The sequence below is a fragment of the Paroedura picta genome, chromosome 2 (genome assembly GCF_049243985.1).
Source record: "Paroedura picta isolate Pp20150507F chromosome 2, Ppicta_v3.0, whole genome shotgun sequence".
Taxonomy (NCBI): Eukaryota; Metazoa; Chordata; class Lepidosauria; order Squamata; family Gekkonidae; genus Paroedura; species Paroedura picta.
In genome coordinates this window covers 113,906,414-113,927,525 of record NC_135370.1, presented here as the reverse complement: position 1 = coordinate 113,927,525, position 21,112 = coordinate 113,906,414, and the positions used below count along the sequence as shown (strand labels likewise).

General features: G+C 40.6%; 1 protein-coding gene across 5 annotated transcripts in view; it reads right to left on the bottom strand.

Annotated features, from left to right (window-relative positions):
* Positions 1–21,112, bottom strand: part of PDHX (pyruvate dehydrogenase complex component X) — a 56,975-nt gene that overhangs the window by 11,221 nt on the left and 24,642 nt on the right. For all 5 annotated transcript variants that reach the window (XM_077322147.1, XM_077322145.1, XM_077322148.1 and 2 more), the window contains exons 6-8: positions 18,027–18,201; positions 16,322–16,469; positions 2,300–2,358 (exon numbers count right to left, since the gene is read on the bottom strand). In XM_077322147.1, coding sequence (XP_077178262.1) covers positions 2,300–2,358; positions 16,322–16,469; positions 18,027–18,201 — 382 coding nt within the window. The remainder of the gene's footprint in view (positions 1–2,299; positions 2,359–16,321; positions 16,470–18,026; positions 18,202–21,112) is intronic.

Genomic DNA, 21,112 nt, shown 5'->3' with positions numbered 1-21,112 from the left:
TCGGGTTTCCTCTCCACATTGCTATTCCATAGCCCCATGGTTTTTGCCCACTTAAGCTCTGCAGCCTCCAGCACCAGCATTTGGGATGGCTCAGCATCAGATTCTTTTAGTCTGGCTATGCAGGTTGGAAGAACTATTTAACAGTGGTCCTACTCCTATCTCATTGGAAAGTCACAAGTGATAGGTTGGGAAAATTCCCATGACATGGACATTATCCTTCAGATGTCACAAGGATCCATTTTATCTTGGATGCTGTTTATCTTCAAAAGGCCACTGGGACAAATTGTCCAGAGGTCTACTCTATGGCATCCCTACAACACAGTTATTGTTTATTCTTCTCTGGTTCAGAAGCAGCTGTACAGTGTCTGATTAGTATCATGGGCTGAAGGAAGAGAAATTTGTCTACATTTTAGGCACAGTGCAATGTCACTCTTCTGACACACAGACACACAGAAACAACGACCCCAGAGACACCTTTAAAGTTAGGCCTTTGTGATTTCAAAACCATTTTTGTGTATATTATAGCACACAAAGGGCTAATTCTGAAGAGGTTTCTGTTTATTTGTTGCAAAAGAAGGGTGACCTCTTCCAGAGATCTCTATAAAAATATACACCTATGGGACTTTTATATTTCTTAATCTACAAATAAAATAAATTGTAGTCATAATTTTATGATTAAAAGCTCCAAAAACGTTTTCTTTCACTGTACAGCAATTTTAGACACCAAAAGCTTTTGCTCTTTATCCTGCCCACCTGACTCAGTTACTAGGCTTATAAAAATGCACTCGTACTAACATTTAATGCAACTAAAATGATAATCCTCCATAGATAAAACAATTGGAGCAGAAGTTATTTGGGAGACCTATCTTTATTGTATCTGCTTCATTTTTATGAGTGTACATCTGTACACTCAGCTATATGCTGATGTTATCTGGGAGGGGGGAATCAGTCCCCTCCGCCCAAACTGACATGGAATACAAGTAAGAGAAAAAATTTAAAATACCTAAACCCAATCTTAACACAATGTATGCCACAGGAATGTATGTAGTACTTGTAATATCAATGAGATGGATACTATATACCACATATGGAGCAGACAAGTGGCAAACATTCCAAATTCTAATGTAAGTATCAGGGCAGAAATCAGTTTTAATTTGCTGGCCTTTGCTGGGGCTGCCTTTCAAAACAGTCCAGAAATATCAGCTGGGCCACAATATAACAGCTAAGCTATTGTCAGGGGTTGGTTATAGGGACTATCACCACTGGACCAATCTGTAGTTATTTTAGGGGGGAGGGAACACCAAGACTGTTCCCACACTAGTGATTTTGTTTGGATTCATCTTTTTAAGTGCTACCTTTTGCATCCATTTCCACGCTAAAATCTGCCTTTCCAGCTGCAGACTTGAATTGCTCTCTCACTTACCCCGCAGCAAGGAAATTCTTGATTACAGCAAGTTCATTTTTCAAAGCGGAACCTAATTTGCATCTGCCAAATAGGAAAATGCTTGCACTAAGGGTTTTTTTTTTTGCAGCTGCCAATTTGAGTTGCCTGTGCATGCCCTATTCCTCATTGCCATTCTCTCTCCATCCTTTCTTCCCCCTCCTTTCTTCCATCCCAAAACATCTGACTTTTTTAAAAAAGGGGGTGATTGCATGACAATGCTGTTTCCAACTGAAAAAAAAACAGTGGTTACACTGCGGCAGTGTTGTAATGTGATCTTATTTTTGACTCACATTTTGAGGGAGGTGGTTGAAGGCACAGAATGGTGGGATTAGGTGCAAGCAGGCACAGTTTTTTCAAAAATATATATTTGGAAAAGGTGAAGGGAGCAAAGCATGATAGGAGGCTGCCTCCAGCCTGCCAGTCAAGTACTCACAACAGAGTCATACAATCATGTACTGTGTCGGGGCTTCTTAAAAAGGAACCTCTGTTCTCAAATATTTTTTTTTGCAATCACTATCTAATACTAATTAAAGTTATCAGAAACCTTGACGGTTGATATTTGTGTTCTTAATAATCATTAGGGGTCACCATGTGGATAAAAATGGCATATTTTAACCATCAATTGGGCCAACAGCAGAAAACATCTAACAAAGAGCTAAGAATCTTCTTTCAGCTATACCATGACTTCAGAAGTATAGAAAATACCTGAACTACTTTTGTGTTCTTTGAACATAATTGAAAACACCTATTTTCACCAAGACTGTTTCCACCTATTTTCAATTAAGTTTTAATTCATCACAACATCACTTGTCATAAAAAAGTGTGAACTACAATGTATTATTAACTGCTACTTACTTTGAGGGTAGAAGCTGTTGCTTTGATAATGAAGTCATTTACTGATACTTTAACGTTATCTGGAGGAGAGAGAGAGAGACAGAGAAAGAAGTTACAATGTGTGGTTTCAGATAATTCAAATTGGTTCCAGATAATACAAATTAATTTCTATTATTAATAAGCTAGCATTTTAAAATAATTAGCCAAGCAGCAAAATGAGATCTTACAAAACTGTACTGTCAAAAACATTAGACAAATTACTTATCCTTACAGTATAAAAGCTTTTATAGCAGCCTAAACATGAATATTAAGTGTTCTGGATATTATCCATTTTAGGCTCTGTGTGTGTGGAGATGGATACTACATAAAATTCCCCTTTTCTTGCCGATATGAGAGAATTTGAAGCTCCCCAAGAGTTCAGACTAAGGAACTTTTTTCATTATTTATTCCAGGTGAATTGAAAGGAGTTCATCTCTAATAGCTTAGACCCATGTATTGCTATTAAGTCCTATCCTGCCATAATGACAGATGAAATTTCATCTCACCATCGGAACTATTAGCCTCCCTACACTTTAAGCCACCAGGGTAGAACATAAACCAGGACTGTCACAAACTTAGGCCCAGCCTTTACAACGTACACTATAGTGCTAGCTGCTGCTGCTACATAAAACAACAGCGCATCCTGGACTAAGATCACCTGACTGAGTTACAGCATATGACTCAAGGAAACTATCACAGTCTCAGACTGAGCCAAACTAGGCTGTCTTCTTGGAATTCTACCCTGTCTGTCTTAGGCTGCATTTTTCACCTCTGACCTTTGCACTCTGGACGGCTCATTCGGACTTCTGATATCCTGTGTTTCTTTCCTCTGACCCTTGAAATGCACCAAAGCTCCAGACATATATACTCACCCTCATCCTGTGCACGAATATCAACTGCACACAGGTGAAGCTAATCATTCTAACAAAGGAAGGTTAGAAAGACCCAGGAAGCCTTACTTGCTGATGCACAAGATCATAACCCCAAGCTACAAAAATGTTTGCCAGATATTAGGCTTCCATTTCAGTGAGATGTTGGTTTATCATATAATTTATTATTCAATATAAATGAACAGAATACTGCTGAGGCTTAAAATGAGGGGAAGTGCCAATCATTCAGGACCAGATACAATGTTATTATGTCAATATTTCATTTACAGCGAATATATTAAAGTCTACTTTCCGTTTTAAAAAGTATACTGGAAGCTTCAGGGCTACTTCAATAATATATGAAGACCTGCAGGGCATTCTATAATACTATGGAATTGCATTAAATAATCCATAAAGTATGATTTTCCATATGGAATAGTTTTCTAGATGAAAGTGGCACAGTTCAACACAAACTATGGCACATAAATAATTTCCTACATCTGCCTGTTGAAGTCCAGTTGATGTTAAAAAGCAGAATTACCAGGAAAATAAAATAAACTTAATTTAGCAGAAACTGATAATAGTACTGTAAGAATCCGAACACTTGTGGTAGCAATCAGAGAACCCATAACTTTATCACATATCACAAAGTGTCCAGCAAATGAATGGCAATTTGAACATTTTAACTTATCAATGTACTTTTTAAAATAAGTTTTAAAATAAACCCAAAAGACAAACTGCACTGTTTCTTTCAATATCCTCTGATGCATGAACTGAAAGATTCAAGAAGATTATCTTGTATATATCAATTTAGCTGTAAACAAGAAACTTGCCTTTCTGCAGTAGCCCTCTGGGGCCTTATGCTGTTCAGATTACTGAAGCGGAGGCATCTCTGCACATTCTGAAACTGGGTTAAGGATAATAGAGAGCAGGTCGGAATTCCAATGACTGGAAAGTCTAAAATGTCTAAGTCAAAGTTTGAGGTTTTGAATGCCTTAATTAACAATTTAGCCTGAAGCACTGCAGTGATGTTGAGAGGTCTGGATTTTTCCAGCACATACAACAATGAAAGTCTTAATATTGCTGAGACAATATGGAACTCCCTTTCCCCCAAGTAGCAGGTAAAAGTCTGTGTTCACTAAGGTATCAGAACTGTTAGAGGAAAAACTAGACAAACAAGATACAAGCTGTTCTGTGCAGACAGAGCATCACAGACCACCAACTCAGTGTATCTTCATACTCCCAGTACAAATATCTCAAAGGCGTTTGTGATATTTTTATTGTTTGACATGACTAATCAGAAATACCTCCTCCTATGGTTGTCAACCTCCAGGTAATAGCTGGGGCTCTTTTGCTATTATAACTGATCAAATCCCTTGGAGAAAATGGATGCTCATTGGTTTACAGTGTCTTTGACCTAACTACAGTTGGTCACAAAATCTGAATCTGTAGCACTTCAACAAATCAGTTTTTGTTCCTGACCCTAAAGCATGATTAAACCATGGTTAAGAATCCACTGATGTCTTGCAGAAGCTTCTGAAAAGGCCACCTGTAGAAGTAGGGCCACCTGAAGGCTGCCGTGAAAAAATCTGCCAGCTTAGAATCATAGAATCATAGAGTTGTAAGGGGCCATACAGGCCATCTAGTCCAACCCCCTGCTCAACGCAGGATTAGCCCTAAGTATCCTAAAGCATCCAAGAAAAGTGTGTATCCAACCTTTGCTTGAAGACTTCCAGTGAGGGGGCGCTCACCACCTCCTTAGGCAGCCTATTCCACTGCTGAACTACTCTGACCATGAAAAACTTTTTCCTGATATCTAGCCTATATCGTTGTACTTGAAGTTTAAACCCATTACTGCGTGTCCTTTCCTCTGCAGCCAGCAGAAACAGCATCCTGCCCTCCTCCAAGTGACAACCTTTCAAATACTTAAAGAGGGCTATCATGTCCCCTCTCAACCTCCTTTTCTCCAGGCTGAACATTCCCAAGTCCCTCAACCTATCTTCATAGGGCTTGGTCCCTTGGCCCCAGATCATCTTCGTCGCTCTCCTCTGTACCCTTTCAATTTTATCGATGTCCTTCTTGAAGTGAGGCCTCCAGAACTGCACACAGTACTCCAGGTGTGGTCTGACCAGTGCCGTATACAATGGGACTATGACATCTTGTGATTTTGATGTGATGCCTCTGTTGATACAGCCCAAAATGGCATTTGCCTTTTTTACCGCTGCATCACACTGCCTGCTCATGTTTAGTTTACAATCCACAAGTACCCCAAGGTCTCGTTCACACACAGTGCTACCTAGAAGCGTATCCCACATCCAGTAGGCATGCTTTTCATTTTTCTGACCCAGATGCAGAACTTTACACTTATCTTTATTAAATTGCATCTTGTTCTCATTTGCCCATTTTTCCATTGTGTTCAGATCTCGTTGAACTTTGTCTCTATCTTCCGGAGTATTGGCCAGTCCTCCCAATTTGGTGTCATCTGCAAACTTGATTAGTAGTCCCTCCACCCCCTCATCTAGATCATTAATAAATATGTTAAAAAGTACCGGGCCGAGCACCGAACCCTGAGGTACCCCGCTACTCACCTCTTTCCAGTCTGATGAAACACCATTGACAACAACTCTTTGAGTGCGGTTCTCTAACCAATTCCCTATCCACCTAACGATCTGAAAATCCAGATTGCAGTCCTTCAACTTATCCATCAGAACATCATGGGGAACCTTGTCAAAAGCTTTACTAAAATCCAAGTAAATGACATCAACCAAATTTCCCCGATCCAGCAAACCAGTTACTTGGTCAAAAAAGGAAACTAGGTTGGTCTGGCAGGACCTGTTGGAGACAAATCCATGCTGACTTCCTTGGATCAACAAATTGTCCTCCAGATGTTTGCAGATCGCCCCCTTTAATATCTGCTCCATTATCTTCCCCACAACAGAGGTCAGACTCACTGGTCTGTAGTTTCCCGGATCATCCTTCCTCCCTTTTTTGAAGATCGGAATAACGTTTGCTCTTTTCCAGTCCTCCGGGACATCTCCAGTCCTTAAAGAGGTTCCGAAGATGATGGACAAGGGCTGTGCAAGTTCTCTGGAAAGTTCTTTGAGTACTCTCGGGTGCATTTCATCTGGACCAGGGGATTTGAACTCATCCAGTGCAGCTAAATGCCTCTCGACAACCTCTCTATCCATGTTAACCTGCCACCCAGACACTATCCTTTGGCTACAGCCATCTCTAGATGTGCCTAAACACTTTGACCTGTGGGAAAAAACAGATGTAAAATAGGCACTAAGCCTTTCTGCTTTCTCTGCATCTTTCGTTAGAGTTTGTCCATCCGCACCCAACAGCGGGCCTATTGCCTCCTTTACTTTACGTTTGCTCCTCACGTAACTGAAAAATCTTTTCTTGTTACAATGGGCTTCCCTGGCCAATCTTAGCTCACTCTCAGCTTTGGCCTTTCTGATGATTGATCTACAGTGCCTAGTAACCTGTAGGTACTCTTCTTTAGAGCTCTGTCCTTCCCTCCATTTCCTGAACATTTTCCTTTTCTTTCTTAGTTCCTCTTGAAGTTCTCTGTTCATCCAAATAGGCTTCTTAGAGCTCCTGCAGTGTTTTCGTATTTCTGGAATAGTCATTGATGTTTTCGTATTTCTGGAATAGTCATTGAATAGCTTGTCACTCACTGCAGCAGGGCACAGGAAGGACCAACAACTGGAGCTATTTTAAGAACCAAGAAGACCCCTTTCAATGACTTTCTAGCTCTGGGTGCACTGTGAACAATTAAGAGACCATCCAAGGACTGGGCTGTGGACTTTGCTTTTTATTATTTTACTAGAGGCAAAGCCCAGTGCACCCAGGAATGCACTTGGCGCTAGGATGCATGCTTAGTCTGTGGCCTTCATGGGTGCTGGCCACATGGCAAAAACATAAATCATGGTTTTGACATCTTCCTCCCCCTGCTTCCCACTCAGTCTTAAGATTCAGTGTGGTGCAGTGGTCAAAGAGTGATGGACTCTGATCTCAAGAGCTGGATTTGATGCCTCCTCCATGTGCAGCCAGCTGGGTTGCCAACCTCCAAGGGAGCCGAGAAAAAGAATCAATAATTGGTTGTGCTATAAAGTCCATTTTGAATAAATTCACTTTATCACACAGCCAATTATCAATTTGTTTCTTGGCTTCTACTTTGTGGGATCAGTAGTGTTTAGTTTTTGACCCTCATGGCCTGGAGATCTTCAGGAATTACAAAACGTCTCCAGGCAGCAGTCCCCCAGGAGAAAATAGGTGCATTTGAGTTTGAAACCCCTCCTCACCCCTCTGGATGCAGATAAGGTAGAGAAAAGCACCTGGCCAGCAGTTGCTAATCTGTGGGCTGGTGTAGGTCCTGCCGGGGGAATTTCACACACACAAACATGCATGTCAAACATGAAAACATTGATTGGCAAAGATCTTACAAAGGATTTTGCAATTTCCGCCTCTATGTCATATTTTCTCAACCTTTTTACCATTGAGAAACCCCTGAAATATTCTTCAGGCTTTGAGCAATCCCACAAGTAGGATCTCCAGGTCCCAGCTGGAAGCTAGCATTCCTGCCATTGTTCAGGAATGCCAGCCTCCAGGTGGGACCTGGAGAACCCCCAGAATGAAAGCTCCTCTCCAGGAAAGAGCTGCTTGTGACAGGGATGGGGGGGGGCTGTATAGCACTCCCCTCTATACAGACTCACACACAGAGAAAGAGAGAGAGAACACAGAAGACAAAATCATTCCTCTCTTCTCCAATTACAAACCTTACGAAGCACACAATCACCTCTCCATGTAGGAAATACCTGAGTGTCTCCTTCCTTGGATTGCTCTGAGAAGCCACTGCCCAGAAGGTCCATATTTAAAGGGAAAGAATCCCATAACAGTCAATGAGCAAGTCAAAAAAGACTTACAACATTCTCTTGCAACAGCTTCTTCTGCCTGTATTCTAGCTACAACTCTTTAAGGCAATTTGTACAGCTTGGTGTAGTGGTTAAGAGCAGTGGCTTCTAATGTGGCGAGCTGGATTTGATTCCCTGCTCCTCCACATGCTGGGTGACCTTGAGCTGGTCACAGTCCTGTCAGAAACTCTTCTCATGAGCAGTTACTATCAGAGCTCACTCAGCATCACCTGCCTCACAGGGTGTCTGTTGTGGGGAGATGAAGGGAACACTACTATAAGCCACTCTAAGACTCCTTTGGGCAGGGAAAAGCTGAGTATAAAAACCAACTCTTCTACTCGGAAGGTGCTACTGGGAAACAGTGTCTCCCCCCTCCACATATCCCCATGGCCTCATTGTGCTTCTGTGCCCCATCTATAGTTTCCCCATCATCCATGACACTGGACTCAAATTTGCTTTGTTGTGATGGAAAGATTGCGGCAAGACCGAGGTGGTATCCATATGGAAAGGGAAAGTCTATATCTTCTCAGTCCCACCCACAGCATTATTTTCCCTGCTGCAATTACCTGTGATGGTTACCCCAAAAGCATTCCTCCCTCTCAGATTGCAAATTGCAAACCTCACATGACTTACTCATGAGTCATACTTACTCATACTTAAGGAGGGGCTTTTCTTGGCTGCCCTGGGTCCCAGCTGGCAGGGGGGCGTTTCTGGGCATCCCACAGCCTCACTTACAGAAGGTGCACAAAGGCTGTGTCAGGAGGCAGCTCATTCCACCCTCTTTCATGTCTTCTGTGTTGAAAGAGGCCAGGGCAACTTACTGGCAGCAGAGCATGCTCTTCCACCAACAAACTTCTGAAACTGGTAAGAAGTTAGAGGCAGAGAGCAGACAGCTTATTAGTTTTTCCTGGCTGTGAGCTTCATCCTGATTGGGGCTAAAGTACCAGTGCAAGCCATTCCTGGCTGAGAGCCATGACTTACACATGAGTAAACATTCCCAGATTACAGGCTTTACCTGGCCACTCTAAGTCCCAGAGGGCTAGCAGGGGGTGGGGGAGACACACTCCCTCCTTCAGAAGTCATACAAAGCCTGCCCCAGGAAGCAGGTCAACCCCTCCCCCCCATTCCTCTGAGTTGACAGAGGCCAGGGCATCTTACTAGAAGCAGGGTATGCTCTGAAGCCGCTTCCTCTTCCACCCAGCAAACTTCTGAAACTGGCAGGTAGTTGGAGATTGAGGCTAAACTACCAGGGAGGGCCATTCCTGGCTGAAGACCATCTACTAATGGGGGAATATTTCCAGGGGAGGGGCAATCAGGTAGAAAGTGAATCATCTGCATTCAATTTGAGCTGATTTGCCATCATTGGCATAGTGCAATTTGAGCTGATCGGCCTTTATTGGCAGAGTACATTTTGAACTGATTGGCCCCCATTGGCAGAGTGCTCTGTTTCTATTGGTAGCACACCCCCAGGGAGGGACAATCAGGTAAGGAGTGACTTTTGTTTACTTATTATTTGGATTTTTTGCCCACCACTCCCAGCAAACTGGCTCATGGCAGGTTACAATACAAGTTTCAATCCCAAAAAGTCCCCAATAAAACCCATTAAAACACAGTAAGTTTGGATTTTATAAAGTTTACTGATGGTGATGGTGATATCTCCTGTGGCTGCCCAGTAGTGCTGCAAATACTTAAAAATACATTTTGGACTAATTTTTAAAATGGCCATTCTTTTACTTTGACCTTTATAAACCATCTTGGGTACCAAATCTTAGTTTTTAGCATACACAAAAGCAGAATGGGAATATCAACTAAGAACATATTATTATTCCAATTTTTTTATAGGAAATAAGTTAAACTCGAAAGGACCTTGTGAACGTTATAGTCTTTGCTAAAGAAGATTAATATTGCAATTCTATGCAAAGTTACTTCAGTTTAACGCCAATTGCTTACAACTGACTTTGAATTTACAGTGCAAATCTATGCAGTCTACTAGCTTATAATGGCATCACTTTGCTTAGGGTTGCACTGTTAAGGTTCAAGCATATATTAAAGAAAATTAATTTGCCAAAATGTTTCAAGAAGAAATGAAGATAAGATCATTTTAAAAAAGGCATCACAGAAAAGACAGAAGCGTGATAGTTCTTCCCAAGTATCAATCTAAGCGGGCTTACACCTGAGCAAATTACCATCTACTCTCCATACTTTTTAGGAATAAGAAAAAGAACACTGGAGGAACATTGGGGAAATGGACAATAACTTTTACTTTTCTAGGAACTTGAGTCCATGACTTTGTAGAAGCTGCTTTCTTCCTCTCTGCCCTAATAAAGTACAGCGGTACATGAGTGGGCAGGAAAACTCATTTTACAGTAGCAATACTAGACACTGTTATAAGGCATTAAGAAGCCAAATAAAATATCACTTGCTGGATTTTTCTACGTCTCTCCCTTCTCCCTGTCTCCAGCTTTTTATTTGTATTGCAAGTCTAAATGACTAGAGAAGAAAAGTTCAAAAACAAACACAAAGCCCAATACAGTTGGCTCAACTGAAAAGGCCTGATCATCATATGAATAAGCTGTACCTGTTTAGAATTCTAATGGCAGACTTTGGCCTTAGCACTGGGCCAAGGTTGCCTATTAAAAGGTAACCTTGGAATTCTTCATCCAAATGACATTTATGCAAGCAAAGCCATTCATGTGAGGAAGCTTATGGTGGACTGTGTTGATTCTTTTTTGCTGTTAGGAATATGGCAATATCAAAGCAGCTTAGCTCTTCATCTGGATGTGACCCCCATGGTCATCAAACACAATTTAATGAAGATCACCGCAATCAGTGGATTGCAACTATGGTCACACACACAGACCCAGTAAGGAAAGAGAAGCAAACTCCCAAATACATCGAAGGGCCAGAAGTCAGATACTGAGCAAAATTCTAATTCCCCAACCTGATAAGCTCCAATTTAGATTTAGACCTAAGCTTTATACGCATTGCTGTCTAAGACAGCTACTGTGGGGCGGGGGGGGGGGGGCAGAATGGACTGCCTATGCAGACTTCACTATAAAATAAAGCCCAGTGAAGAGGGAAGCTTCCGGAGTAAATGATCTGTAAAAAGGTACAGTGACAGATCTATTGAACAAAAGCCCAACAAATATAGCTCCCCTAAGGAGAGATTATTGTAGTCTAAAGAGCACATTTTGTTGCTCTTGAACAAGTTGACTTCTATTTCCCTCTATGGATTTCTTTGTGCAACTTAGGAAAAAATGTTCAGTGACTTCAAAAAAATAAATAAATCTGAACTACCCTTTTTTCCTTCTCCATCTCATAGCTAATACAAGCAGGTCTCAGCTCACAGAATTCTCCTTGCTTGCAACTTGCTTTTCCCAATCTATGCCAAACCTTTAGGGCTTGAAACTTGTTGCTACCCTAAGTCAATACTTGTGAAGCCAATTTTGAGGTATATGCAAATAACTTCTGTACTATAGCTTCTTCATCCGTCCCTGTGCTAGGTTTGACCCTGGAAACAGAGAGCACGGAGACCAACCACTGGCTCTACAAGAAACCCACTCAGCTCAGAATCCTCAGTGGCCTACAAGATGTGGCAATTTCTGTATCACAAAGCACCTTGGTTTGGGGAAATCCCATACAGAGTAGCTTTTGGCAGTGATGAACAAATCCACCCTATAAAAACTCCTCACATCAGGACTCTGCAAGGGTAGGGGAGAGATAAAGAACAGAGAACTCTTGTTCCCTGTATCCACCACAGTTGATCATGGACATCCCTGTGTGTTACAGCAGATTTCCTTACTTCACTTCAGAAAATGTAAAAATAAAAATCAAAGGAGGTGACAAATGCTTGTATTTCATGTGGTATTAGGGGTGCTATCTCCAGGTGGCACCTGGGGATCCCCTGGGGTTACATCTCACCTCAAGACTACAGAGATCAGTTTCCCTGGAGAAAATGGATGCTTTGGAGGGTGGACCAAAACATGGTATCCCACTGAGGTTCTTGTTCCCCTCAGGCTCTACCTCCCAAATCTCCAGGAATTACCCAACCTAGATCTGGCAACCCAATCCCCTATCCCTCATTGATGGCTAGGGAACCTGGCCAACCCTACATGCTATGAAAAATTTATTGAGGCTGAATATTATCCTCTTTTGTTGCCAGTAGTTCAAAAAGTATGTCATCCTCAGTGAGACACTCTCATTGGGCTAAACTGAATAAAATGAAGTTCAATAGGGAGAAATGTAAAGTTCTGCATTTAGGTAGGAAAAACCAAACACACCAATATAAGATGGGAGAGACTTCTCTTGGCAGGAGCATGTGTGAAAAGGATCTAGGAGTCTTAGTAGACCATACATTGAACATGAGTCAGCAGTGTGACTCAGTGGCTAAAAGGGCAAATGGGATTTTGGGCTGTATCAAACGGAGTATTGTGTCCAGATCACAGGAGGTGATGGTACCACTTTACTCTGCTCTGGTTTGGCCTCACTTGGAGTACTGTGTTCAGTTTTGGGCACCCCATGTTAACAAACTGGAACGTGTCCAGAGGAGGGCAACAAAAATGGTGAGGGGTTTGGAGACCAAGATGTATAAAGAAAGGTTGGGGGAGCTTGGTCTGTTTCGCCTAGAGAGGAGATGACTGAGAGGGGATCTCATAACCATCTTCAAGTATTTAAAAGGGTGCCATATGGAGGATGGAGAAGAATTGTTCTTTCTTGCCCCAGAGGGACAGACTAGAATGAATGGAATGAAATTTTTAAAAAAATTCCGTCTAAACATCTGGAAGAAGTTCCTGACGATTAGAGCGGTTTCTCAGTGGAACAGGCTTCCTTGGGAGGTGGTGGGTTCTCCATCTTTAAACAGAGGCTAGATAGCCATCTGACAGAGAGGCTGATTCTGTGAAGGCAAAGGGATAGCAGGTTACAGTAGATGAGCAATTGGGATGTGAGTGTCCTGCATAGTGCAGGGGGTTGGACTAGATGACCCATGAGGTCCCTTCCAACTCTATTATTCTATGATTCTATACTTCCAGGTCATCTGCTAGCTGTAGACCTGAGCTACAAGTCCCCACATGTGTCCATGTTATCCAGCTCTTTGCCCCCAATTTTGTAATGATAATAGTCTTCCAATAGGACTATTAATTAATCTGCTTTACTGAAGATACACTGGACCCACCTCATCAAACAACACAAAACAACAGTTCTCAGACATTGAGTCCACCAGCTCTTCCCATGCCAGACTGACTGGTTCAGAATATACACAAGCTTGTGGCAGAACACACATGAACAGGCAGAACATGTATATCTTTATTATCCAGGGGTAAGGTAAGAGAGCAGAGGACCCAGTCTACTTGTACTCCTTAATTCTACTTTAAGAGATTGATAATGATGTATCACATACATAAAAACTGCTGAACAAATGTTGGGTCCAGAGATCAACAAAGTTTAATTCTTGCTATAAGCTTGCTTTAGATCTGAAGAAGTGTCCCAGCGCTGGACTCAACATTTGTTCTGTTGCTTCAGACCAACACAGCTCACCACCTGAATAGAAACTTCTATTACATTGGCAAAGAAATTGCTATGTTCCAGGGGGGAAACTCTATTTTTCTTTTCATAAAATAGTTTAAACAGTATCTAGTGGAGAAAACGTCAACTCTCAAAAGCTTATGTCTTAGAAACGTTTTTTTAAAGTGTTACAGGACTCCAATCCTTCTACTGCCGATCAGATCAACACAGCTACCCACCTGAAGCTAGTCTAAATCAGTTATCATTTGCCAAATTGTTCACAACCACATCTATAAAACTAACAGCGCAATCCTAAGCATAGTTACACTTTTCTAAGGACAATTAAGTCAGTGGAGTTAGAAGGGTATAATTCTATTTAGTACTGTACTATAAAAAACCAACTTAAGCTTATATATTTGACAGTCAAAAAGGTTCTCAAACCTGAATCATCTGAAGTGATGCCATGCCAATTAGGACCTTCTTAAAAATGTAACATTATTTTATTAGATTTTTATCCTGCCCATCCCCCAAATGGGGCTTATGGTGGCTAGCAACATAGCAATACAATAGTAATAAAACCAGTTTCAATAAAACTCATTTAAAAACTCAGCATGCAACAAACTAATGCTTTTGGCATTCAAAATCAGTAGCATTGGTAGCAGAGTTCACCAAAATTACATTAGTGGAACAATTGTTGTACAAATCTTGTGGGATGTAGACAGGTCCTGCAGGGCATGAGTCTCCTTAGACCAGGCATTCTACCAGGTTGGGGCCATAATGGAAGAGGCCCTCACTATTGTCACATTCCAGCAAACTGAGAGCCAGGCCCACACGTGGCAGAACAAAGGCATTATGGGAAAAGGTCATAATGGAAAAAGCGGCCCTGTAGATACGGCGGTCCCATACCGATTAGGACTTTTAATGGTCCATACCAGCTACTTGCATTTCATTCAGAAACCAGATGGAAGCAAGTGCAGTTGCTACAAAATGGGTTGGGTGAGTGCAAGCTACAGTAAATTGGTCAACAGCCTGGCAGCTGCATTCTGAATAACCTGAAGTTTCCAAAGTACCTTCAATGGCTGCCCTAGTAAGAAAAGAACTGCTGCATGGCAAGGTCAAAGCTGGACAAGTAGAGGGACAGTTGACTGGCCTGGCAGAGGTAAAAGGAAGCCTAATTTGCCACCAAGGACCCACTTGCAAAATAACTTCATACTACTTTACACTTCCACAACATGAAATATAGGAAGTTCACATCTGTTAACAATGAACATGTGCACAGTCTATTTTTCATGTTTTGTTTTTGTGTACAGCATTATTGAGCCACAGGTTATATTGCATGACTACTTAAAGTATTTTGCAAAGGATAACTCAGATTTGCCATTGACTCTCCTCTTCTAGTTTATCCTATTTCACCTTTACCCTCCTAGCCTTGAGACTCACTTTTAAGAGAGTAAAGAAGCCTTTTGGGATCCCAATTCACAATCTGAGAACCAATGAACTAATCTAACTTTTAAAAAGGCTATTTGAAAAGATGTTTCTGCCACCGTGATACTTCTGTTTTTTCCACTTCAATACAAATTATACATCTCTAAGAATTTTAATTTATCTCCCTATGGGAAGGCTAGAAATAACTAGTTTCAGTTATAATGACCAGCCCATTTTAACAGGGCATTTTAAGTCAATTAAAGAAGCAATTTTATTCTATATCATTATATGTAAGATATATGAAATAGTAGCAGGAAACTAGAACGAGCTGCTACAATTGAAACAGAACTAAGGAATCAAGGAAGTTTAAACAGAAATGTAATAAAAGCAAGATTATTTAATCAGTTCAGTATATTATAGCAAAGGTATCATTACCAAGTCAAATGATAATGAAATCTAAAATATTAAGTATGGAAGGCACAAACCAATATTTCCTGCTCCTTTCTTTTGGCAGCCCCATTTACTTTTCCTTTCTATGCTTCCTTCTCATCCATCAGCCAATCTGTCTTTTATCTACTTAATATCTTCAGGTACATTTATTTTGTATTTACTTCATTTATACCCCAAGCAGCTTACATTGTTCTCTTGTTCTCCATTTTATCCTCAAAATAACGCTAAGAGGCAGGTTAGGCTGGCAGTATGTGACTGCCTTTGAGGTCACCCAGTTAGCTTACATGGCACAATGGAGATTCAAACATGGGCTTCCCAGAGCCTAGTCTGAAACTCTAACCACTATACCATACTGGCTATTGAGTGTTGGCTGCTGTTGAATAGCAGCAAGCAGCCAGGCCCGTGGTTGCTGACAGGCCTGGCACCAAAGAGTTTTCTGTCAAAGGCCCAAACAGGCCTTGAAAGGGTCCTGGCCTCTCTCTTTTCTTGACAGAAGCCAAAGCTTTAACTGGCAATTGTTATGGTTGCCGAGAAATTTATTTCTTAAAGAGTCAGGCACAACTATCATTTTGGGTTTTTTTTAATTAATTTATTTGTTTTTTAACACCTAAAGTGTATTTATGATTACATTTCATATTTTTCCGCAAACCTGCGGTGCTTTTCAGGTTTGCAGAAAGATTTTTTCCTGTCTGTTCCAATTCCTGGATTTGCATATCCACAGATCTGGCCACTTAGATATGTTGATACCCATCACTATGGAATATACAAACAACAGAGTATGATTACCAATTTATGCAGTATACTGCATTAAGAACAGCAGTTATAAACAGTAATAGATTCACCTTTTGCGAGTTCTTGCCTGAGCTTCAAAACAGCACCAAGGTCACAGTCAGCAGTAGCATATGAATGAGGTATAGTAGTTTTCGATTCTGTTAATCTCTTAGCAATAACTCTTCTAACATTGCTAGCAGGAATTTCGGTGAATGTACCCTGAAACAATAATATTTTACATACTGAATAAATAAGGAAGCACAATTCAGATCTTGTTCTGAAATACATTAATGAAAATAATGTTCAGTGTCCTCACTTTAGACTGTTACTGTGATGCAAGTGATGGAAGATACACTAATTTTGTTTTTTACTTTGCACTTCCACTACAAATGAAATAATGCCTCCTATCTTTGTAAATACACTTACAGAAAAATAATCAACCCACTACTAGAAGCACTGTTTCACTGGAGACATACACAAAATGAGCCAGACTTGAGTCAAATACCAACTAAGAGAACAAGAAGATTTTTGGAGTATAAGCTTGCAGTAGTCAAAGATCATTTGGTCAGATACTGAACTCAGACCTAGATCTTCCACGGCAGACCAACTGCAACCCTCTGATGTCTTTGTATCTTTCAATAGAAAGAAAATGAATTTACTTTTTACTCTGCCTTCGGTATTTCCTCTCTAAACTTAGAACTTTATCTTCAGTATCATTCACATCTAGGCCTTCTTCAAGTTTCATTGAGCTATGCTTCCTCTGTTATTTGAAAAATGTATTAGGTGCTTGCCTGGTTTTGTCCAATCTTCATGGGAAGATGGTACAGAAAATGTATAACCTGTATACTGACACTTAAACCAACTGCTCCAACAGTAGGACATGTTATAAGCTCTCAGAGTATAGCTCGAACCAGCTGAGAAATAGAGAGAACAAGGAATCCAATAAAGATGCTGGAAAACTCAGTGGTATCGGGCTGGAAAACTCAGTGGTATAATACAGTTCTTTGGATATCAACCTTTCATTCTGAGTTCTAAACGACTTGATTGTCTGGACAGGATTCATCTGACAGAGGCTACTCAAATTACATACTCTTGACTATGTCACACTCTTTGACTTGAGAGTGCATAGTTATATCCTTTCCAATGAAAAACAGCTTTGGAATGGAACAATTTTCAGCAAAGAAGTTGCAGCAGGGAAATGGGGACCCAATACTTCTATTGCCTGCCATTTATCAGATTTTTAGATGTGTTTGTAAGAAAAAAGCAGTTCAGAGGAAGGAGGGCTTTTCTACAGAAAAGCTGTGAGCAAAGCAAATTTTATTTGCTAAACACCTCTCCTTCCAAAGTTACTTGTCTCCAGAAGCAGCAGTTATTGAGTATTAAATACAAACGTCAATAACACAAACATTTAACTGTTTTCCAGCACACAAAACAACCTTTGTGACATTATAGCACTTGCTCCTTGCTAATGGAATGAGTTGAAGTCCTAAGAAAAATCAGTGGGAATAAAGGTGATCATCATTTTGCCACTTCTGACATCAAACTCTGATTTTAAAAAAAAATTATCTCTCCAGATTTTGTTATACATCTAAAATAGTTGCATCTTCTAATATTGAATCTAATGACTGCTTTAGAAATCGCAAGGCAAAAATGATTGAAAACACAGCAGTAATCTCTCAGCAGTTTTCTGATGGAAGAATTAAATCCATATTCACATCTACTTCCATCTCTATAAAACTCACAAGTCAAACAAAGTAATGCTGTCACAATTATTACCACAGAAGAACGTTGTCCTGGCACAGAAACTGGAGGAATGGCAGGACGAGGCATGCGTGCTAATTGTGGGGCTGCTGAAGGCATCCCAGTTGGCTGTGCAGGGGGTAATGAAGCCATCGGTTGTGCTTCAATGGATTTGCTCTTCTTTTTTTGATCAAGAAGCTTGAGAGCATCCCTGCCATTCAAAAGGGCAATAGCATTGTGTTAAAAGAGAGCAACAATTTAAGAGAAACTGACTACCACATAACATATTATTTTTAAAAAAATCCTACTATCTCAAACTGAAGTGAATATGGATTCATAACTACCAAGCAGTTTATTCGAATGTTCTGGGGACTGCAGTGAAAAGATACCACGTAAAAAAACAGTGTAGGTTTTTCAAATATTTCATTTGATATGGGACTTTAATCTTCAATAAAACCAAAGAGGCCAATCTGGACAACCCCCTACTCATGTAAATGTGAGGAGATAAAGTCACTGCATCAAGACAACCACCTCATAAACAAATGTGTGAACTGGAACAGTTTGGCAAAATACACATTTAAAATGATATAGTATTACTGAAAGAACTGGAGTATTGCAACCCAAAAGTTCACTGCAGATCTAATTTTTGGACTCATAGTAATAAAAGTTTTAAGGAAAAAAAAGAGTTGAAGTTAGAAGACCAAGTTCAAGTGTGTGTAAGCAGGTCTTAATTTGGGTTGCAGATCAACCAATAACATAGGAAGTAGGAAATTAAACACATTTGCATTGGACTCTTCTGTTCAAGCAAAGTCCCTCAGGTCCTGTCAACACCTTTTCTAGACCCTGCCTACAAATACAATATATACTGCTTAACACAAAATAAATCAAAATAAATCCCACTAAGGAAAAACAAATATATGGGGCTAGACTTTTGCTTCCAGGTTCTTGTGCAACTGGAAATGTAGATTCCACTTTAAAAAAAAATCTTATTTCACTTTAATAAAGTTTTTTAAGCTAATCATGCCTATCATTTCAATCAATAGTCCAAAATGGTGAATTACCGTAATAAGATATCTTAAATATGAACATAATGAAATGGAAAAACAGTTTCAAATTCTACAACATTAATTTACTGCAAGATTTACTATCTGATCAGCCTATTCTTTTAAGAAAGAAGTTTCCTGGACCTTCGGGGCCATTATGCATGTACCGGTTTTCAATGTAGTCCACCCTTTTAAAATGACCTTTTAAAAACGTTCCTAATTATATATGTGTTCTGATACTGTGTTGTTGTTTTTGCACCAATTATGCATTTGAAACAGAGAACTTCCTCTGTTGTGATGCAATGTCACCTGATCACCACTTTGACACATGCTGCCAGTAGGGCCTCATGGGAATTGTAGTTCATGGACATGGAGACTTCAACAATTAATTTCTGTGGGGATATGCAGGCTTTTGAATGCCCAAACTTTCACTTTCCCCCTCTGGGGTATACTGCTCCTTGTAGAGAGTGGGCAGGATGGACCAAAGGTTCCCATGAAAACTTAAAGCCCCCACCATACCATCCCCTCTCCTGTAAAAATGTTTTTTTAAATCACTGGTGAGGTCAAAATGGGAGCCTCTGCCCATAGTCTTCCACTGTACTACACAATAGCAAGCAGCTGGGCAAATCATGCAAATCAGTTCTTCCTCATGGGGGTAGACTGACCATTGTGGGCCCTGGGATGTCCCCACTGGTAGACTAATGGCTTTCCCTTCCACCTGGGCTGACCCAGCCCTGTGGTAGAAGCCCTTCGTCTGGCCTGCCTGTAATGGAGCAAATGCTTTTTATGCATCCACAGATTTGGCTACATTGAGTATACATTATTAGATATATTGATATTACATTCAGGACATATGTGTTTGTACCAACTTTCCCATCCCCAAATTAAACTTCTCAGCTGGTAACATACGTTCTATATAAGCTATATATCTACAAAATACTTGGGACAGTTTAGAAAGTTCATTGCAAGTCACTAATGTATTTACAGACTATCAAAGATGTTCTAAATGGAAAAATTGTTACTATTAGATTTCTTGTTCCTTTGAGCACACATCCTCCCTGCTTGCCTCCACAACAGACTGTAGAACTTTTTCTCCTCTCTCTCTTCACAAAGTTATTTCTCTTCCAAATAAAACTTATATTCTTTTCAGCAGCCTGGTGCTTTATTTCTTTTTGAATACTTAAACCCTACCAACATGTACCACAGAATTACTCCATCTATTGCAAAACTTCAGTGCATGTGCCCCCTCAAAAAGACGAAAGCCTCTCATTACCTACCCATAGTCCCCCCCCCCCAGTGTGGGGTTGGTAGGCCTTTCAACTCTGAATACCTAAAATACTCATGTTTTCTAGTTTGTGACTATACCTGACTTGATGTTAAATCTTCCTGGCTGACAAGCGAGAAATTCACTCTTCACTAGAATTCGCTCTGAGGTTTTGATCAGCATTTCTCAGAGTTATGAAATATTTTATTTCAATGGAATTCAGATGATATCACAGTGTTAACCAGAGCAACCCTTGAGGCTCACGGATGATGTCTTTTCCATAGAAATATGGGGAAAAGGAAGTCTTTCTGTTAGGGCATAATGACATTGATTTCAGAATGGCTCTTTGTGAGATGAAATGAGTGTAGGGCTGCAATTAGTTTTTACAGAGGAACATGCCAAGAGCCAGTCTCAGAAACTCTACCTTTGGCTTGAGTAAATTTCCACCACAACTGAGGTTAAGCAAGTCATTAGAATCCACCTTATTTATGGTTAATGTTAACCACAGTTCCTGTACAAACAATGTTTAAACTTTTGGCACACACAAAAACCTCCTTTAACTGTGACAGGATAGCTTAAGTAGAGTCATCTGAAGCTCAATCCTTCAAAGACATATGTCCTATGGCTAGGCAGAAAGGGTCCAAGCAAGGAAGCGTGACTACCCAACCTGGATGTTGTACAACTGTCGGTGACTCACTCTGCCAGGAAAAACCTCGGAGGGCTGAAATCCGGCCCGTGCTCCAACAGCTGCAATGGTTACCAGTTGAATCCCAGATCAAGCAAAGGGTTTGGTTATTACCTTTAAGGCCATACAC